Source organism: Lactuca sativa, chromosome 4, assembly GCF_002870075.4.
Source record: "Lactuca sativa cultivar Salinas chromosome 4, Lsat_Salinas_v11, whole genome shotgun sequence".
In the NCBI taxonomy this organism is placed as follows: domain Eukaryota; kingdom Viridiplantae; phylum Streptophyta; class Magnoliopsida; order Asterales; family Asteraceae; genus Lactuca; species Lactuca sativa.
The window spans coordinates 223629652-223645119 of record NC_056626.2 but is presented as its reverse complement, the minus strand read 5'-3'; the positions used below and the strand labels follow the sequence as shown (position 1 = coordinate 223645119).

General features: G+C 30.6%; 2 protein-coding genes across 2 annotated transcripts; both read left to right on the top strand.

The window, feature by feature from the left end:
• Nucleotides 1–2552: 2552 nt before the first annotated feature.
• On the top strand, nt 2553–9873 carry LOC111913715 (auxilin-like protein 1). The gene is made up of 7 exons (XM_052770533.1): nt 2553–3066; nt 4333–7348; nt 7497–7586; nt 8400–8465; nt 8592–8681; nt 8755–8931; nt 9619–9873. The coding sequence occupies exons 1-7, from the start codon at nt 2732–2734 to the stop codon at nt 9652–9654; spliced, it is 3810 nt and encodes a 1269-aa protein (XP_052626493.1). The 5' UTR covers nt 2553–2731; the 3' UTR covers nt 9655–9873.
• A 2460-nt stretch (nt 9874–12333) lies between these two features.
• Nucleotides 12334–13130, top strand: LOC111913714 (50S ribosomal protein L31, chloroplastic). The gene is made up of 2 exons (XM_023909421.3): nt 12334–12492; nt 12569–13130. The coding sequence occupies exons 1-2, from the start codon at nt 12424–12426 to the stop codon at nt 12914–12916; spliced, it is 417 nt and encodes a 138-aa protein (XP_023765189.1). The 5' UTR covers nt 12334–12423; the 3' UTR covers nt 12917–13130.
• The last annotated feature ends 2338 nt before the right edge of the window (nt 13131–15468 follow it).

Here is a 15468-nt window from a genome sequence, read left to right as displayed (position 1 = left end):
ATATATATATATATATATATATATATATATATATATATATATATATATATATATATGAATTACATGTGATTCACATGTAATTCACATATGAATTACATGTAATTCACATGTAAATCATATGTAATTCACATATAAATCACATGTAATTCATATATATATATATATATATATATATATATATATATATATATATATATATATATATATATATATGAATTACATGTGATTCACATAGGGATTACATGTAAATCACATTTGTATTTTTGTGAGTGTTTTTGCATTAATCAATTTCTTTTTTAATTTTCTTATAGATTTGGAAGAAATTATACTGAATAATGAAAGAGTTAAAAATGATAAACTGAAGAAAATATGGAAATAGTGACATGAAGACATGAAAACGCCTTGAAATTTGTAGCATTTTTTTTGTTTTTTATATTTTATTTTGTATCGAATAAAATACTTATTGTAAATGTGTTTTATAGATTAGTAAATAAAATTAGTTTTCTTATGATTTCTTTATAAATATTATAACATAAGAAATATACATATATGCATTGGAAAAAATATGCATATACACACCTAAAATGTTGATTTTTTTGGTTAAAAAAGTTAAAGCTTTTTATTTTATTTTATTTTATTTTTTTAAATATTCTAGTTTTTTTTTTTTTTTTAAATTTACTGATTTTTAAATATTTACTTTTTAAAAAAATGCAGATTTTTTTTTATTTTTTGAAAAAAGTTGCAGTTTTTTTTTTTTTTTTTTTAAATGTAGTTTTTTGAAAAAATTCCAGCTTTTTTGGAAGAAAATGCAGATTTTTTTTTAAAAAAATATGCAGTTTATTTTTTAAAAAAAATTGCAGTTTTTTTGGAAAAAAATATAGTTTTTTTTTTAATTGCTGTTTTTTTAAAAAGTTGCAATTTAAAAAAAAATATTTTTTTTCCACTTTTTTAAAAAATTCATGTTTTCTGAAAAAAGTAAAAAATCTTCATTTTTTTTTAAAAAAATCGAAAATTATTTTAAAAAAAATCTGAAATTTGATTTTTTTATGTTAATTTTTAGAACATTTTATTAATATTCCAATAACAAAAAAAAATATTAAATGAGATCGGTAAGATGACGATCATGCTCTTAATGAGTTAATTTTGATCTAACGTTCCTCCTCTAGTTCTCGGGTTCTCGGGAAACTATGAGTCTCAACCGATCTCACCTATATATATATATATATATATATATATATATATATATATATATATATATATATATATATATATATATATATATATATATATTAAAATAATCATTATATTATTATTGAAGTTATTAATATTTTGGATTTATAAAAGTCAATTCCGATTGAATCCTAAATATTTTTTATACTGTTATTATCATAATTATTAATATCTTTTATTTACATTGAAACATTATTTGTAAAATCTAATTCGAATCAAATAACATAACTTTTAATAAGTAATGGATTAAATTCAACTTTAAAATCAAAAGAATTTTGATAAGTTAATTAACTATTTTTTTTATTTCTATTTAAATAATATATATTTCATGAAATTTTAAAAGATAAAAAATTAAAATTAATTCATTGTGTGCTTTGAATACTTGGAGTAGCATTGGTAATTATGAAAATGATAGAAACAAAGAATTTTTTTTCTTATGACAGTTAAACAAATTGAGAAAACCTGATATGATTTTTTATTCAAATCGGAGGTTAGTTGTTTATTAATCGTATATGACAAAAAAAAAATGAGGTAACTTTTTTTATTAATCATGCAAAAAAAGGTATACGTAAATACAATCTTCATAAAAATTCTAGAATATAATAATAGAAACAAAGAAAATTACTTTTTGCTTATGTCAATTCACCAAATTGAGAAAACATGATATGTTTTTTTTTTATTTTTTTTAAAGAACGAGATAATATTTGTTTTAAAAATTCTTAGACTTTAAAATCTAAATAAAAATAAATTAAATGAAGTATGTGTCGAGAAAATAAAAAACACATTTAATTGTCCTCATTTTATAAGGTTGATGGTTCAAATTTCGTGCTAGACATATGAGAATTTAAAGTGTAGTTTAGAAATAAATTAGATTTTTTGTTTAAAAAAAATAAAAATAAAAATAAAAAAGTAAACACTTAATGGTGTGTTATAAAATTTAATAGTCAAAATATGTATAATTATTAAAAATAAGGTGAAGTATATAAGTAAAATCCTATATATATAATATATAATAAAACCAATATTTTATAATATTTAAGACTTAATAAATTTAAGACTTAATAAACATAATGATAAAATTTGTCATATTTATTTAATTCCTATTCTATCCATTGACCATACCATTAATAACAACCATCTAATCTTTGTAATTTAGTTTATTACACAATATCTTTTGAAATTAAGGGCATATCAAATCCAATGTTTTACATTCTAACCATAAATGGTAAATTATTATTGGATTTAATAATTATTTAAATATAGTAAAATACCATTTATACCCTTGACATTGAGTTTCACCAAAAGAGTACTCCCCCCTTCTCCTCCACCTTCCCTTTGTCCTGTTTCTGCAGAATTCCCCCTGCAAACAAACAAAACCCAAGACCTTTCTCACTAAATCCCTTATAATTATAATATTATTCAAGGGACAAAGTAAACGAACCCTAGGTGATTCAAAGAGAAGGGGAGGGAGAGAGTGGAGCTTCACCTTCAATTTATTCTAATGGAGTCTCTCTCACGTCCTTTTCACAGAAGAAAACTGTCAAATGCCAATAGTTTCTCCGGTAAGAACGCCTACGACGGAGTCTTTTCCGGCCACCGACCCAAGTTCGACGGAGTTCCGGCTGTTCACGTTGATGAGTACCGTGAGATTTTTAGCAGCGGTCAAGCTGCTTCTTCGATTCCGGTTCTTGATCTTTCAACTTTACAAGAATCGTCTGATGGTTCAAATTTGGAACTTGGGAGTACGAAGCCAGATTACAGTAAGATTTTTGGTGGATTTCGTGACGAAGACATCGCTGTTTCTTATGAAGAGTTGGTTGCTCGAGATAAAGCTAGGTAAAGTCATGTTTCTTTCTATTCAAAGTGTTTGAAGGAGATAAATTGTCGTTTTATGTTGTCTTGATGAAGATGATGCAACTTCCCCCCTTTCGTTTTCTACATTTGAAATGATTTTGCCATCGTCAGCGATACCATTTCTGAAAAAAAGTCTTGTCATTTGGCTAAAAGTTGTATTTTTTAAACTTCGTATTACATGAAATGGTTATCCGAAAGATCGATCCTTACAATTTATCGATCGAAAGTTTATGCTTTGGCTTCTGATTCTTCGTTGATTCAGATTCCCCAAACCCCCAACCCCAATTCTTGCATTCTTCCTGTATAGCTTTTCTATGAGATGCAATTTGCGAAATCATTACGCACAGTTTGGTTAATGTGAAGTTCAAAAATTTCCGAATTCCTAGTAAAAGTGTAGGTCTGATTTATTACATAGATTACCAAAATGAAGAACATCATTGTGGATTTGTAGCTATATCTTATCACGTTATGAAACAAAAAATTTATAGACAGCATTAATGAATCATGATGTTCTTGAAAAAGAAGTCTAGATTTGTATGTACTTTACCCTGATCCCCTTTTCACATATAAATTACATCATGAACACATGCCTAACTTCAAATTCTTTCATCATTCTTTAATAGGTCACAACACCTAAACACCTGACATCTTTTAGTTTTTAGGGTTTTCTGACCTATGTCTTGATAAAAGTGGTAACTATCTTCAATGGGATTATGCAACTTATATGAGTAATTTAGGTAGTGCTTTGTTCACTAGCATGATTTCTCCAAGAATTAGGGAACAAAGATTTAGGACATGCTTAAGTAGTTAAATTTTGCCCTAATGAACTTGAAAAGATGCCATTTTGAAGTGAAACCGGATTTCTTAGCATTACTTTGTTAATTAGCCATTACTTGTATCTATGTGTAATGTAAATTTTATGTAAGTGACCTTTCTTTCTTAGGGCTATGAATGCCATTATCTTTTTAGTTTTTTTTTTTAGGGTTTTTAGCTTTTCAAATTACACATGTTTTCTTTTTCAAGATTTCCGACATCATTAATTATATATGCAATATTTCCGTGGTTGAACTTTTTAGCATTTTTGTTCGTATTTGGCTTGAATTTCTATTTATAGTATCAAATCTTGATTCCCTATTATATTTCTACTTCCATGTGGCAATCTTTTATATGCATATTATCTTATGCTGTTTTTCTTTAACCATTTCCCTTTCTTTTGTAACATTTTCTTCTTATTAATATTCTTTGTAGGGCTCGATTGTCATCAAGCCAAAGCTCTCAAGATCTTGATGATGATCTAAGTAATCAATCTTTTGATGCATTGAAGCAATTTAACATGTCATATAATAAGATCAATCCAAGGAGTAAAGATGGGTTAGATGGGAAAACAACAACACATGTGACACAATTACATGTTGTTCCTGGATTTACTTGTTTTATAGATGAATCGGCTTCTCAACTAAAAAAGGAAACCAAGAAGCAAAAATCATCTGTATCAAATAAAGTTCATTCACCTGAGAAACAAACTTCACAAACTGCTGTTGAATCTAAAAGTGAATATCATCAAGACGAATCATTATCTGATGATAAAAAGATTGATCTCAAATCACATTCCTTCAAACTTTCATCACCAAAGATGGAAATTGAGAAGCAAAAAGCATCTATAGTGAATAAAGTTCATTCTCTTGAGAAAAAAACTGCTGTTGAATCTAAAGGTAAAGATCTTCAAGATGATAAAAAAGATAACTCTAAAGTATCATCATTGCCTATAGCTTCAGCATTCAATACTAAAGCAGCTTCACAAACAAAGATGGAAACTGAGAAGAAAAAATCATCTGAAACAGATAATAATGTTCATCCGATAAATTTCATCAAGGGAGATTTTCCTGAGAAAAAAGCTGTTGAATCTAAAAGTAGAAATCATCAAGATGAATCCTTATCTGATGATAAAAAGACTGATCTCAAATCACAATCATCACCAAAGAAGGAAATTGAGAAGCAAAAAGCATCTATACCAAATGAAGTTCATTCTCTTGAGAAGCAAACTTCAGAAACTATCATTGAATCTAAAGGAAAAGATCATCAAGATGATAAAAAGGTCAATCTCAAATCACATAATTCCAAAGTATCACCATCACTTACAGCTTCTGCAACAAATGGTGAACCATTACTTCAATCAAAGAAGGAAACTGATAAGAAAATATCATCTGAAACAGATGATGATTTTCTTAAGAAACAAACTTCACAAAGTGCTGTTGAATCCTTATCTGATGATCGATTTTCTAAGAAATTTGAGGCTGATATCAACTTACATTCATCATCATCATCACCACCTGCAACTTCAGCAACTAATGTGAATACCTGGACATGGAAAAGTGATACTCCTGGAGCATTTTCTTCTACTTGTTTTGATGAAGAACTTGATGTCAATTCTGTTGCTGGTGCTTCTGCAGCTGCTTTAAGAAAAGCTATAGAAAAGGCTCAAGAAAGTATACGTATTGCAAAGGAAGCAGTGGGTAGAAAGAAAGAAGGTCTTAAAAGCTTTTCAAGCAAAAGTTTCAAAGATAGCTTGAAAGTTAAAGCTGCTAGAGTGGAAAATGTAAGCACAGGTGAAGAACAGAAAGAAAAAGACAATTGGATTAAAGAAATCTTTAAAGCTAGAATGGCAAATGTAAGTGCATCACAAGTTTCTTCAAATCATAAGCATGGAGACACAGTAGTTTTTTCAGAATCTACAGATGATGCCAAGAAGGTTATAAATGAAATACATGAGAAAATTTTGGAAACAGAAAAGAACTCTGAGATACCAATGAGATCTTCTCATGAATTAAAAGATGATAAGATTGTTTATGATTCTAATGAAAAAGCTGTAGAACATGCAACAAGGTCTTCTGAAGAGATTGAAAATGAATCTTTGAAGAAAGATAATCAGAGACCAAATGGTTTTTTTGTACTTGAAAATATAGAGTCGAAGGAGAATAAAGATGAGGTGGGACCCAGTAATTCTAATAAGCTTCCTGAAGAAACCAACAACTTAGCTTTGTATCAGAAGGTGGAAGAAGAAGAGAAGAAAACATCTCATGATTATGATGAAAATGGTTATGAGAAGAGATTCAGTGAAGCATTAGGGCTATTGGAAAATACAAAGCAGGAAGTTGTTAAACACAATGAGGAAGTAGTAATTGCAGAGATTCATGAATCAAATAGTGATGATGAAGCAAGTGAGAAAGTGGTTGAGGAAGAAAAGGAAGTGAAAGAGGAAAGTGACACTGAAAGCCACATTGAAGAAGAAGAAGAAGAAGAAGAAGAAGACAATGGTGAGAAGTTTTATGATGTTTGTGATGTGGAAATTATTGAGAATTCATCAAGTGATTATGATGATGCAGAAGAAAGTGAGAGCATCCATAGCTTCCATGGTGTAAATCGTATTGAAATCGATAAAGAAGAAGCCTGTAAAATTGACCAAAGTGACAACAATGTGGAGGAATCAAGTCAAGAAGTTGATGATGTCAGCAATAGCTCACCACAAGCTACATTAGAAGACACAGAAGCAATAATTACAGAAGAAAAAGAGATCTTTGAAACCATTTCTGATAAACAAACTCAAACTGCCTCCATAAACAATGAAGATGATGATGATGATGAGGTGTCACATGACATGGAAGAAGAAGAACCTGAACTAAATGATGAAAAATCTGAATCATGTTCAGATAGGATACATGGTATGGAGATAGAGGTTAAAGAATGTAAAGAAACAGAAGAAACAATCAAGAAAGAAAAAGAAGAAGAAGAAAACAACCTCCAAGAAGAATCTGATTCAGAAAGACCTGAAGTTATCTTTCAAATGGAAACAGGAACATCTGAAGAAGCAAAGGACATGAATGATGAAGCTGAGGCAAGAAAAGAGGTGGAAAAAGAAGAAGAAAAGAAGGTTGAAGAAGTAACAAATGAAGAAAGGGAAAGAGAGAGAAATAGATTAGTAGTAGAAAGGGCAATTCGGGAAGCTCGTGAGCGTTCTTTTAATGAAGCTCGTGAAAGGGCTGCTGTTGAAAGAGCTACAGCTGAAGTTAGACAAAGGGCAATGGCAGATGTTCAAGAAAAAGCTGCCATGAAAGCTTCTGAAATAGCTTCAAAGCTTAAAGCAGAACGTGCTGCAGTTGAGAGAGCTACTGCTGAAGCTAGAAAAAGAGCTTTAGAAAAAGCAATGTCTCAAAAGAAAGTGTCTGAATCAAAAACAGAAGTCACTGATGTTAGAAAAACATCATCTGTAAGTTCTCAATCACTTCAGATGTTATATATGTATATGTATATATTGTTTTTGTTATGTTTGGAGAAGTAATGTAGATATATATATATATATATATATATATATATATATATATATATATATATATATATATATTTTTTTTTTACAGGATTTACACATTTCAAATGGAACAAGTGGAGAATCGGCTCAGAGAAGTAAAGCAATATTAGAAAAGCATAACAGGATCAAGGAAAATGTGGTATGCAATCTTATCTTTGCTACTTTTTTGTAATTAAAGAATTTCCTTAAGGGGTTTGTTTGGATGGATGGAATGGAATGACAAATGAATGGAATGGAATGAGTTATTACATTCCTTAATCATTTTTGGTTGGCTAGTAGGAATGGAATGGATTTTCTTTAAAGAAAAATTTATATTATATGTAGATGTGTACAAAAGTACAAAATTAAGCATAATAAAAGTTTATTAAAATATTAAAACCCGAATCAGATTGTAATAAAAATAGGGTTAATTGCGTAAAAGACAACATTTTGACTTTTTTTTTGGGTAAGACCTAAAATTTTAATTTACAATCTAAGCCAAAAGAGTGACCTAACTTTTGATTTTTATCCACTAAAAAAATTGTGTTTTTTTTTTTTTTTTTTTTTTTTTTTTTTTGAAAAGTGGTCAAAATATTGTCTTTTATGCAAAAAAGTATAAAATGCTATTTGCATAAAAGACACAACATTTTGATCACTTAAAAAATGTTGTGTTTTCATTCAATCAACCCTAAAAAAAAATATAGAATGTAGCTAACTTTTAGAAAATAAAATAATGATTTATTAAAATCATGAAAAGTTAAAAAAAAAAAAAAAAGATTACGTCATTAAAAATTTTCCTTAAATATAAATTGGTTATAAAATCCAAGAAATCACATTCCTTCAGAGTTCAGAAACAAACATTTCATTCTCAATTCCACCGGAATCAACCATTCCATTCCATTACTTCCCCAATTCCATCATACCAAACATTACAAATTTATTTCCTAAATTACCCTTTGTTGTTCTCTTTCAGGCCAAAGCTCTTGCAGAGAAAGAAAAGCGTGATCAGCTTGCCCAAAAAGAACAAGCTGAAAGAAGCGTAATCATCTTTTTTATTCCATTAATTTTCATAATTCAGTAACCAAATATAATCCATTTTATTACCCATTTATGACATTAACCCTTTTTATTAAATTTTATAATTTCTTTACAATTGTAATTACAGAGAATAGCTGATAATCTTGATGCTGATATCAAAAGATGGTCATCTGGGAAAGAAGGAAACTTGCGTGCATTACTTTCAACTCTGCAATATGTATGTCAAAACTTATTTTATTTATTTATTTATTTATTTTTCCAAAATATAAATATTTATGTATTTTTTGCAGATTCTTGGACCTGAGAGTGGTTGGCAATCTGTGTCACTGACAGAAATCATAACCACAAGTGCAGTTAAAAAAGCTTACAGAAAGGCCACTCTTTGTGTTCATCCTGATAAGCTGCAACAAAGAGGTGCAAGTATTCAACAAAAGTATATATGTGAAAAAGTTTTCGATCTTTTAAAGGTATGCAAATTTGAAACACAAGGGTAAATTGGTCATTTATCTCTCATTCACTCCAAAAAGAAACTGTCTTCGTGTTATATATTTAGTTCACTTAGTTGTATACAGCACACGTTTTAGTTCATCGTTCGTTCTTAAATAAATAGTCATTTTCATTCAGCATCAAATCGAAACAGAAGGGTAAAATGGTCATTTACTCATATCCAGACATTTCATTTGCTCCAAAAATGAGCAAACAGTCTGCATAGACAAGAGATTTTCGATTTGTAATAGTTCTTAAGTTATCATTTTTTATTCAGCATTAGTTCTAAATACAAGGGTAAAATGGTCATTTACCATTACGACAAATCATTCGGTAAAAAAAGGTCTGTGTATACAGTTCTTAAATAAATAGTCGCTTGCTCTGGACAGACGTTTCAATTTACAACAGTTCTTAAACAAACAATCGTTTTTATTCCGCATCGATTCTGAACACAAGGGTAAAATGGTCATTTACTCACATTTCATTTGCTCCAAAAATGAACAAACAGTCTTTGCATATATTATATAACAACACTTGCTCCAGAGTCCAGACAAGACATTTTCGATTTGTAATAGTTCATAAGTTATCATTTATTTTATTATTCAGCATGATTTCTAAACAGAAGGGTAAAATGGTCATTTACTAACAATAAGTCGAAAATGAAACAGGCGGCTTGGAACAGATTTAACTCAGAGGAGAGATAGCAGCAGCCTTTGAAGCAGAAACAGGAACAATTTCTTTCAGTTAATTATGAATTAATTTTTGAAGGATTGTTTCAATATTTTGAAATATTTTTTTGCAAGTCATTTACCAGATCTGGGAAATATGTTTTATATGACTGGAAGTGTACATGTACATACATTTACTACTTCCCATTTTGATGTTTGAATGTTTGGATATGAATACATAATCTTTTCATGTTATATGGCTTTTTTGGATTCGGTTTTAATGTTTGCGATTTGATTGTTTAGGAATTTTATGATTTTTTGAGCGAAGAAAGTAGAGAAAAGAATAAATTTCTTTTCTTTGATTTTGTAGCATAAATAATTTTTTGTGTAACTAAATCGGGTTTTATGGCTTCAAAAACCAATTAACCTTTTTGTAATTACTTTTTCTAGGCCTAATCCTTAGCCAATGCCATTTATTATATTTGGTTTGTTAAAAAGAAATGGAATAGATTGGTTTCCAAAATACTTAACGTTTTTGGGTGAAAAGAGGTTAAGTTGTAATCGATAATGTGTCTTATTTGCTATAATTATGTGGGGTTCGTTTATCATGTGTTGTGACTTTGATATGATTTATCCTAAATATTTTAGGAGGTTTCTTGAGTAATTAAGGTCTCGAGTATATTTTAGTTCTAAAGATTAAAATGATGTAAAATCGTTAAAATAGTAAGATTGGTAAAACATAATGTATTGTATTAGAAGGAAAACAAATCAATAATTATTGTATAGAAAATTTATAAAATTTGTCTTTTAAGACATGTCTTGGATATAACGTTTATGTATGGTATCTGTTTTCGTATAATTTTGATTAAAAATTTTAAATTTTTAAGGTTTTTTTTTTGGAACAACGAAAAGATTTTAAAAACTAGCATGAGGCTAGAAAACAAAACATTACAACAAAATAGAAGCTAAAGCAAGATTATGGAGTCAAACAGTCCAAACAAGCTTAGTTTTACTATACCTTTTGGAAATCGAAAAAAAAAAATGCCCTTTCAACAATATCATAAAAAATAAAAGATTTCCTAGGTAACACTGTTCCAAAAATAATGGAATTTCAAAAATTCCAAAAGCACCAAAAGGCTGATATCACTACTGCATCAAAAGCCTTACGTTATCCATCTCTCGAATGAAGGGAATCGGACCACGAAAGGATATTAGAAACCGTTAGATGCTCACGTAATTGAACATCCCACCAAATTGCAATCCAGCTCCATATATCAATCAACTCTCTACATCCTGTAAAAATATGATCAATAGTCTCAACAGACGTGTGGCATATCGGACATAAAATTGACTCCACCTCAACCCCACGGTATGATAATCTCTCTCTAGTCAGAATATAGTCTGATCCTCCAAATAAGAATATTGAGCTTAATGGGAACCCAATTATTCCACATAGTCTCACCACCACTGACTAGAAGTAAGCTAGAATCAATAATAGAGCGAACTACAGAAACAGAAAAAACGTCTGAGGTATCAGCTATCCAACCCAATCTGTCATTCCTATCCTCCAAATGATGGTTTTGCACGGTCTCTAAAAAAAAACAACCCATTGACTTTGCTCTATCCCTCCCTAGGCATACGACGAAGATTACCCGCATCCCAACCTATACCAACTCGATCTCTAATAATAACTAGGAGAAACCCATGCTCCGCATGGGGTGAATGACCTTTAGATGTTAATTGTATTACATTCAAAATATGTAAAAAGGTCAGAAGCAACAACATAGACAAAAGATTAGAAGCTTGATCAGGCATACATTTAACGATAATAAGATAATAAAGTAAGGATTTTACAAAGTGGGAAGTTAAAAGCTGTGTAAGAAAAAAGGATACATATCCCAAAAAAAGATAAATATGAAAAAAGAAAATTAGTGGCATTAATAAAAAGTTGGAATGGTTATGGCCCAAGTAAAAAAAAAAAAACTACAATGAAAATTTAGAAGAAAACTGGAAAAATATGACACAATCGAAAAAGTAAAAAAGTTTCCTGTTCATCGGTGGCCACGGGATTTAATATATATATATATATATATATATATATATATATATATATATATATATATATATATATATATATATATATATATATATATATATATATATATATATATATATATATATATATAAAATAGTGGTTTATGGTTATCCAAAACATAAAACATAGATTCTATGAAAAGAAGTAGCGTTCGTTTAGTTTTTACATAAATGAAAAAAAAAGTTAATATTATAAAATGACAACTAATAGCCTTGGTTTAGTTGTTTCAGCCACTTATCTTTTATTTATACCCAGTAACAATTTTTTTGGGGTCTTATTACATTATTGAAATGAACTTCAACGAATAATTCTATCGTATTAAATGAAACGATCAAGACATGTATTAAAATACTTTACTCAATATATTTAATCATACCGGATGCCATAATAAACATCATGTAAGATTCAATATAAATTTGCTCGTTTGAAATACACATCCTATGTGTAATGACTAATGAAAACCCAAAATTTGTTTATTATTCTACTTAAAACAATCAAAAAAACGAATTATTCAAATCACAAAAAAGTACTATTAGTTGTAGTTTAACTAGTTTTATGGTATTAGCCCAATCAAAATTTTCAAAAACTTAAGGTCAAAATTGTAATTTTGCTGCCTACTCGACTTCTTTGTAAACGCAAAACCCATTGGCATTTCCTCATCTTGTTATCTGCTATCATCGTCCTTCTTTCTCGCACGCCCACAGACAAAAATGGCGATAAGCCTATCCAACTCCTTTCTGCACAGAAACACTCCTCCTCCAACACTGTCGATGAAAAAGGTCTTCACACTATACCTAAAACCCTCCATTTCGCACCATAATTTCAATCTAACCCTACTCAATTTTCTCTTATCAGGTAGCTGCATCCGTATCCCCCCCAAATCAAGCGCGATGGACTTGCCGGAAGAAGGACATCCACCCGGAATTCTACGATGACGCCAAGGTTTACTGCAGCGGAGACCAAGTCCTCACCACCGGCGGCACTAAGAAAGAGTACGTCGTAGATGTCTGGTCCGGCAACCACCCGTTCTACCTCGGCAGTCGCTCCGCCAACCTCATCGACGCCGATCAAGTTGAGAAGTTCCGGAAGAAGTTCGGTGGAGTCGGCGGTTTGGATCAGTTTATGCAGATTCCGACGCTCAAAGGTGAGATTATAATCCCACCGAAGCGGAAGTCCGGCGCCGGTAAAGGCAAGAAGAAATAAGTAGCTTAATTGAATGCGTTTGATGTTTAATTCCATTCAGTGTTCTTTAATTTCGTAAATTACTCTTCGGTTATATATCCTTGCATATTTTCTGAATTCTCAATTCAAACATTCTTCATATCGTCTCATTTCATAGAAACAAACCCTAACCCTAGAACATGGGCATTTCTGTAAGTTTTCTGAATTGTTAGTTTATTGTTTCTATTGTGCTTAATGCTCTGGAAGCTTCATATGCCATTGCTCTTAAAACCCTGGATCGTGAATCTCTGTTAAATACCAAATATCTACCACTTCCATTTGACATCTAATCCAACTTTCTGTCTTAAAATCTCTCTTAACCCTACCAATTTCTTACAAATGGATCAAAATTTGCCTGAAATACTACTTGAACCATCACGATAAGGTAAGAGCTCTAAAAAGAGAGCCAAAATACGAACAAACAAAATTGGAATGCAAAGGAGGAAGAGGCACTGCTTGTGCTTAGGTAAACATTTATATGGATAGATGGACAGGGAATGCGCAAAAACAGGTGTTTTGGGAGTGCTTCATGACCCAATTCCACAATTCCATGGACCGGGAATACCATAAATATCTTTAAAATTCCATGACTTGAAACAGAAAATCGAAAACTTCAACAATATTTACAACTTAGTGGCGCAAAAAAAGTGTTGCCAACAACATGGACGTTTTGCAAATGGCGCTCGAGTAGTATTGTATTAAAAGTTTTCGGAAGTTGTTTAACCACTACAAAGATTGGTATATAATACGAAACTGCACAAAGTGAACTAAGGCTCTACCGATGTCGATCGAAAGAGGAGGCTCTAAAAGTTAAAAGACATTTGAGTATAACATTTACACACAAATTTAAGTTGTGATAGTATTATCAACCTTAATGACGAAGACGAAGACGATGACCTTGAACCATAACAACCTCGGCGAAGGGATAAAGCGAAAAAACTTGCATAGGTTTCTCAATAACTCTTTGGACAATAATTTTAAATGATTTACTTGAAAAAATGGATGAACACCTAGCTTTATAACACAATAGATTGCGGTGCAAAAACAAAAAGCAACTTTCAAAATCTTCACAAGGAAGACAACTGATTTGGGGACAAGGACCTCTAATTATGATGTTATGATTGAGAGAGAAAAATGTATCTTATTCTCATTATCTGAATGCTTAAGTTACAACATAACTCTATATATATGTACATCAAACTGTCTATAACTAATTGTAATAAAAAAACTCAAACTCATAGAAAAGACAAAAATGCCCTTGAGGCTAAATCAAACTCTAACAACTTTAACTGATATGTAACACCCCCTCAATCTGGAAGGTACGGATGACGTCCCATATTGGATGTTGCTTTATGATGTTGAGAACCATTCAAAGATTTGGTGAAAACATTTGCCAATTGATGAGTAATAGGAAGATGAGATAGTTTGATTAAACCTTGTTCTAACTTTTCTCGAACATAGTGACAATCTCTTTCGATGTGTTTGGTATGCTCATGGAGCACTGGAATACGAACAATGAAGATTGAAGGTTTATTATCACACTTCAATGGTATATAGGAATTTGTAATTCATCAAGTAATCTACTAAGCCAAGCCAAATTAGCAGTAACTCGTCTCATGGATCTATGTTCAACCTCGACGGATGATGAAGAGATAGTTGTTTGCTTTTTTGATTTCCATGAGATTGGTACACCTCCAAAGAGTATAAAGAAACCACTAACAAACCTTCGTGTTATTGGGCAAGAAACCTAATTAGAGTTGCAAAATGCTTTAACTTGAAAAGACTCTTTTTGGTTGAAAAATAATCCTTGTGTGACATTACTTTTGAGATAATGTAAAACATGAAGAGAAGCTTCGAAATGCTCTTGACAAGGAGTTTGATTAAATTGGCTTAAATGTTGAATAACATAAGACAAATCAGGACGTGTGTGTAATATAAAAATTAATTTTCCAATCAACATATCTATAAGTTGTTGGATCTTTTAGAGGATCTTTCATAAGAGGCATCAATTGGGATTTGGAAGGCAATGGAGTTTTGACATATTTGGTGGAATCCATTGTACAATGTGTGACAACCCGGAATTTTCATTCGTGCAAACTCTAAAGTCAAGCACTTCAATTAAAAGTCAATTACATTTCTGATAATTGTTAGCCAATTTGAAGTCCGTTTGAGTGCTTTTAGTATTTATTCTTCAAACGAACGAATGAAAAGAAGTACTGTCTCGGATCTTGGAGCAGCAAACCCACACTTAGCACCCTAATAAAGAGTTCACGGCTAAACTTTTGGAGTTTGAGCCGTAAACTCTTATGTGGTCGTGAACTCATGCCTTAGGCATGAGTTTACTCCCCAATTCCTTCATTTCTCACTTCCACCCTCAAGAACACTCCCCATTCTCTCTCAAGTAGCATCCCATTCTTCACCCGTTCTTCCGAAAACGTAAGTTTTTCTTGACTTGATTTGTTGTTATACCCTATCACCTAGTGTTTATACATCATTTCATCCATTCATTATTGATTTTCACTTAGATCTTCAAG

Coding starts and splice junctions, on each gene's coding strand:
- LOC111913714 (XM_023909421.3), top strand. CDS start 12,424: ATGGCGATAAGCCTATCCAACTCCTTTCTGCACAGAAACACTCCTCCT. Junction 12,493..12,568: donor CAACACTGTCGATGAAAAAG/GTCTTCACACTA, acceptor TTCTCTTATCAG/GTAGCTGCATCCGTATCCCC.
- LOC111913715 (XM_052770533.1), top strand. CDS start 2,732: ATGGAGTCTCTCTCACGTCCTTTTCACAGAAGAAAACTGTCAAATGCC. Junction 3,067..4,332: donor GTTGCTCGAGATAAAGCTAG/GTAAAGTCATGT, acceptor TATTCTTTGTAG/GGCTCGATTGTCATCAAGCC. Junction 7,349..7,496: donor ATGTTAGAAAAACATCATCT/GTAAGTTCTCAA, acceptor TTTTTTTTACAG/GATTTACACATTTCAAATGG.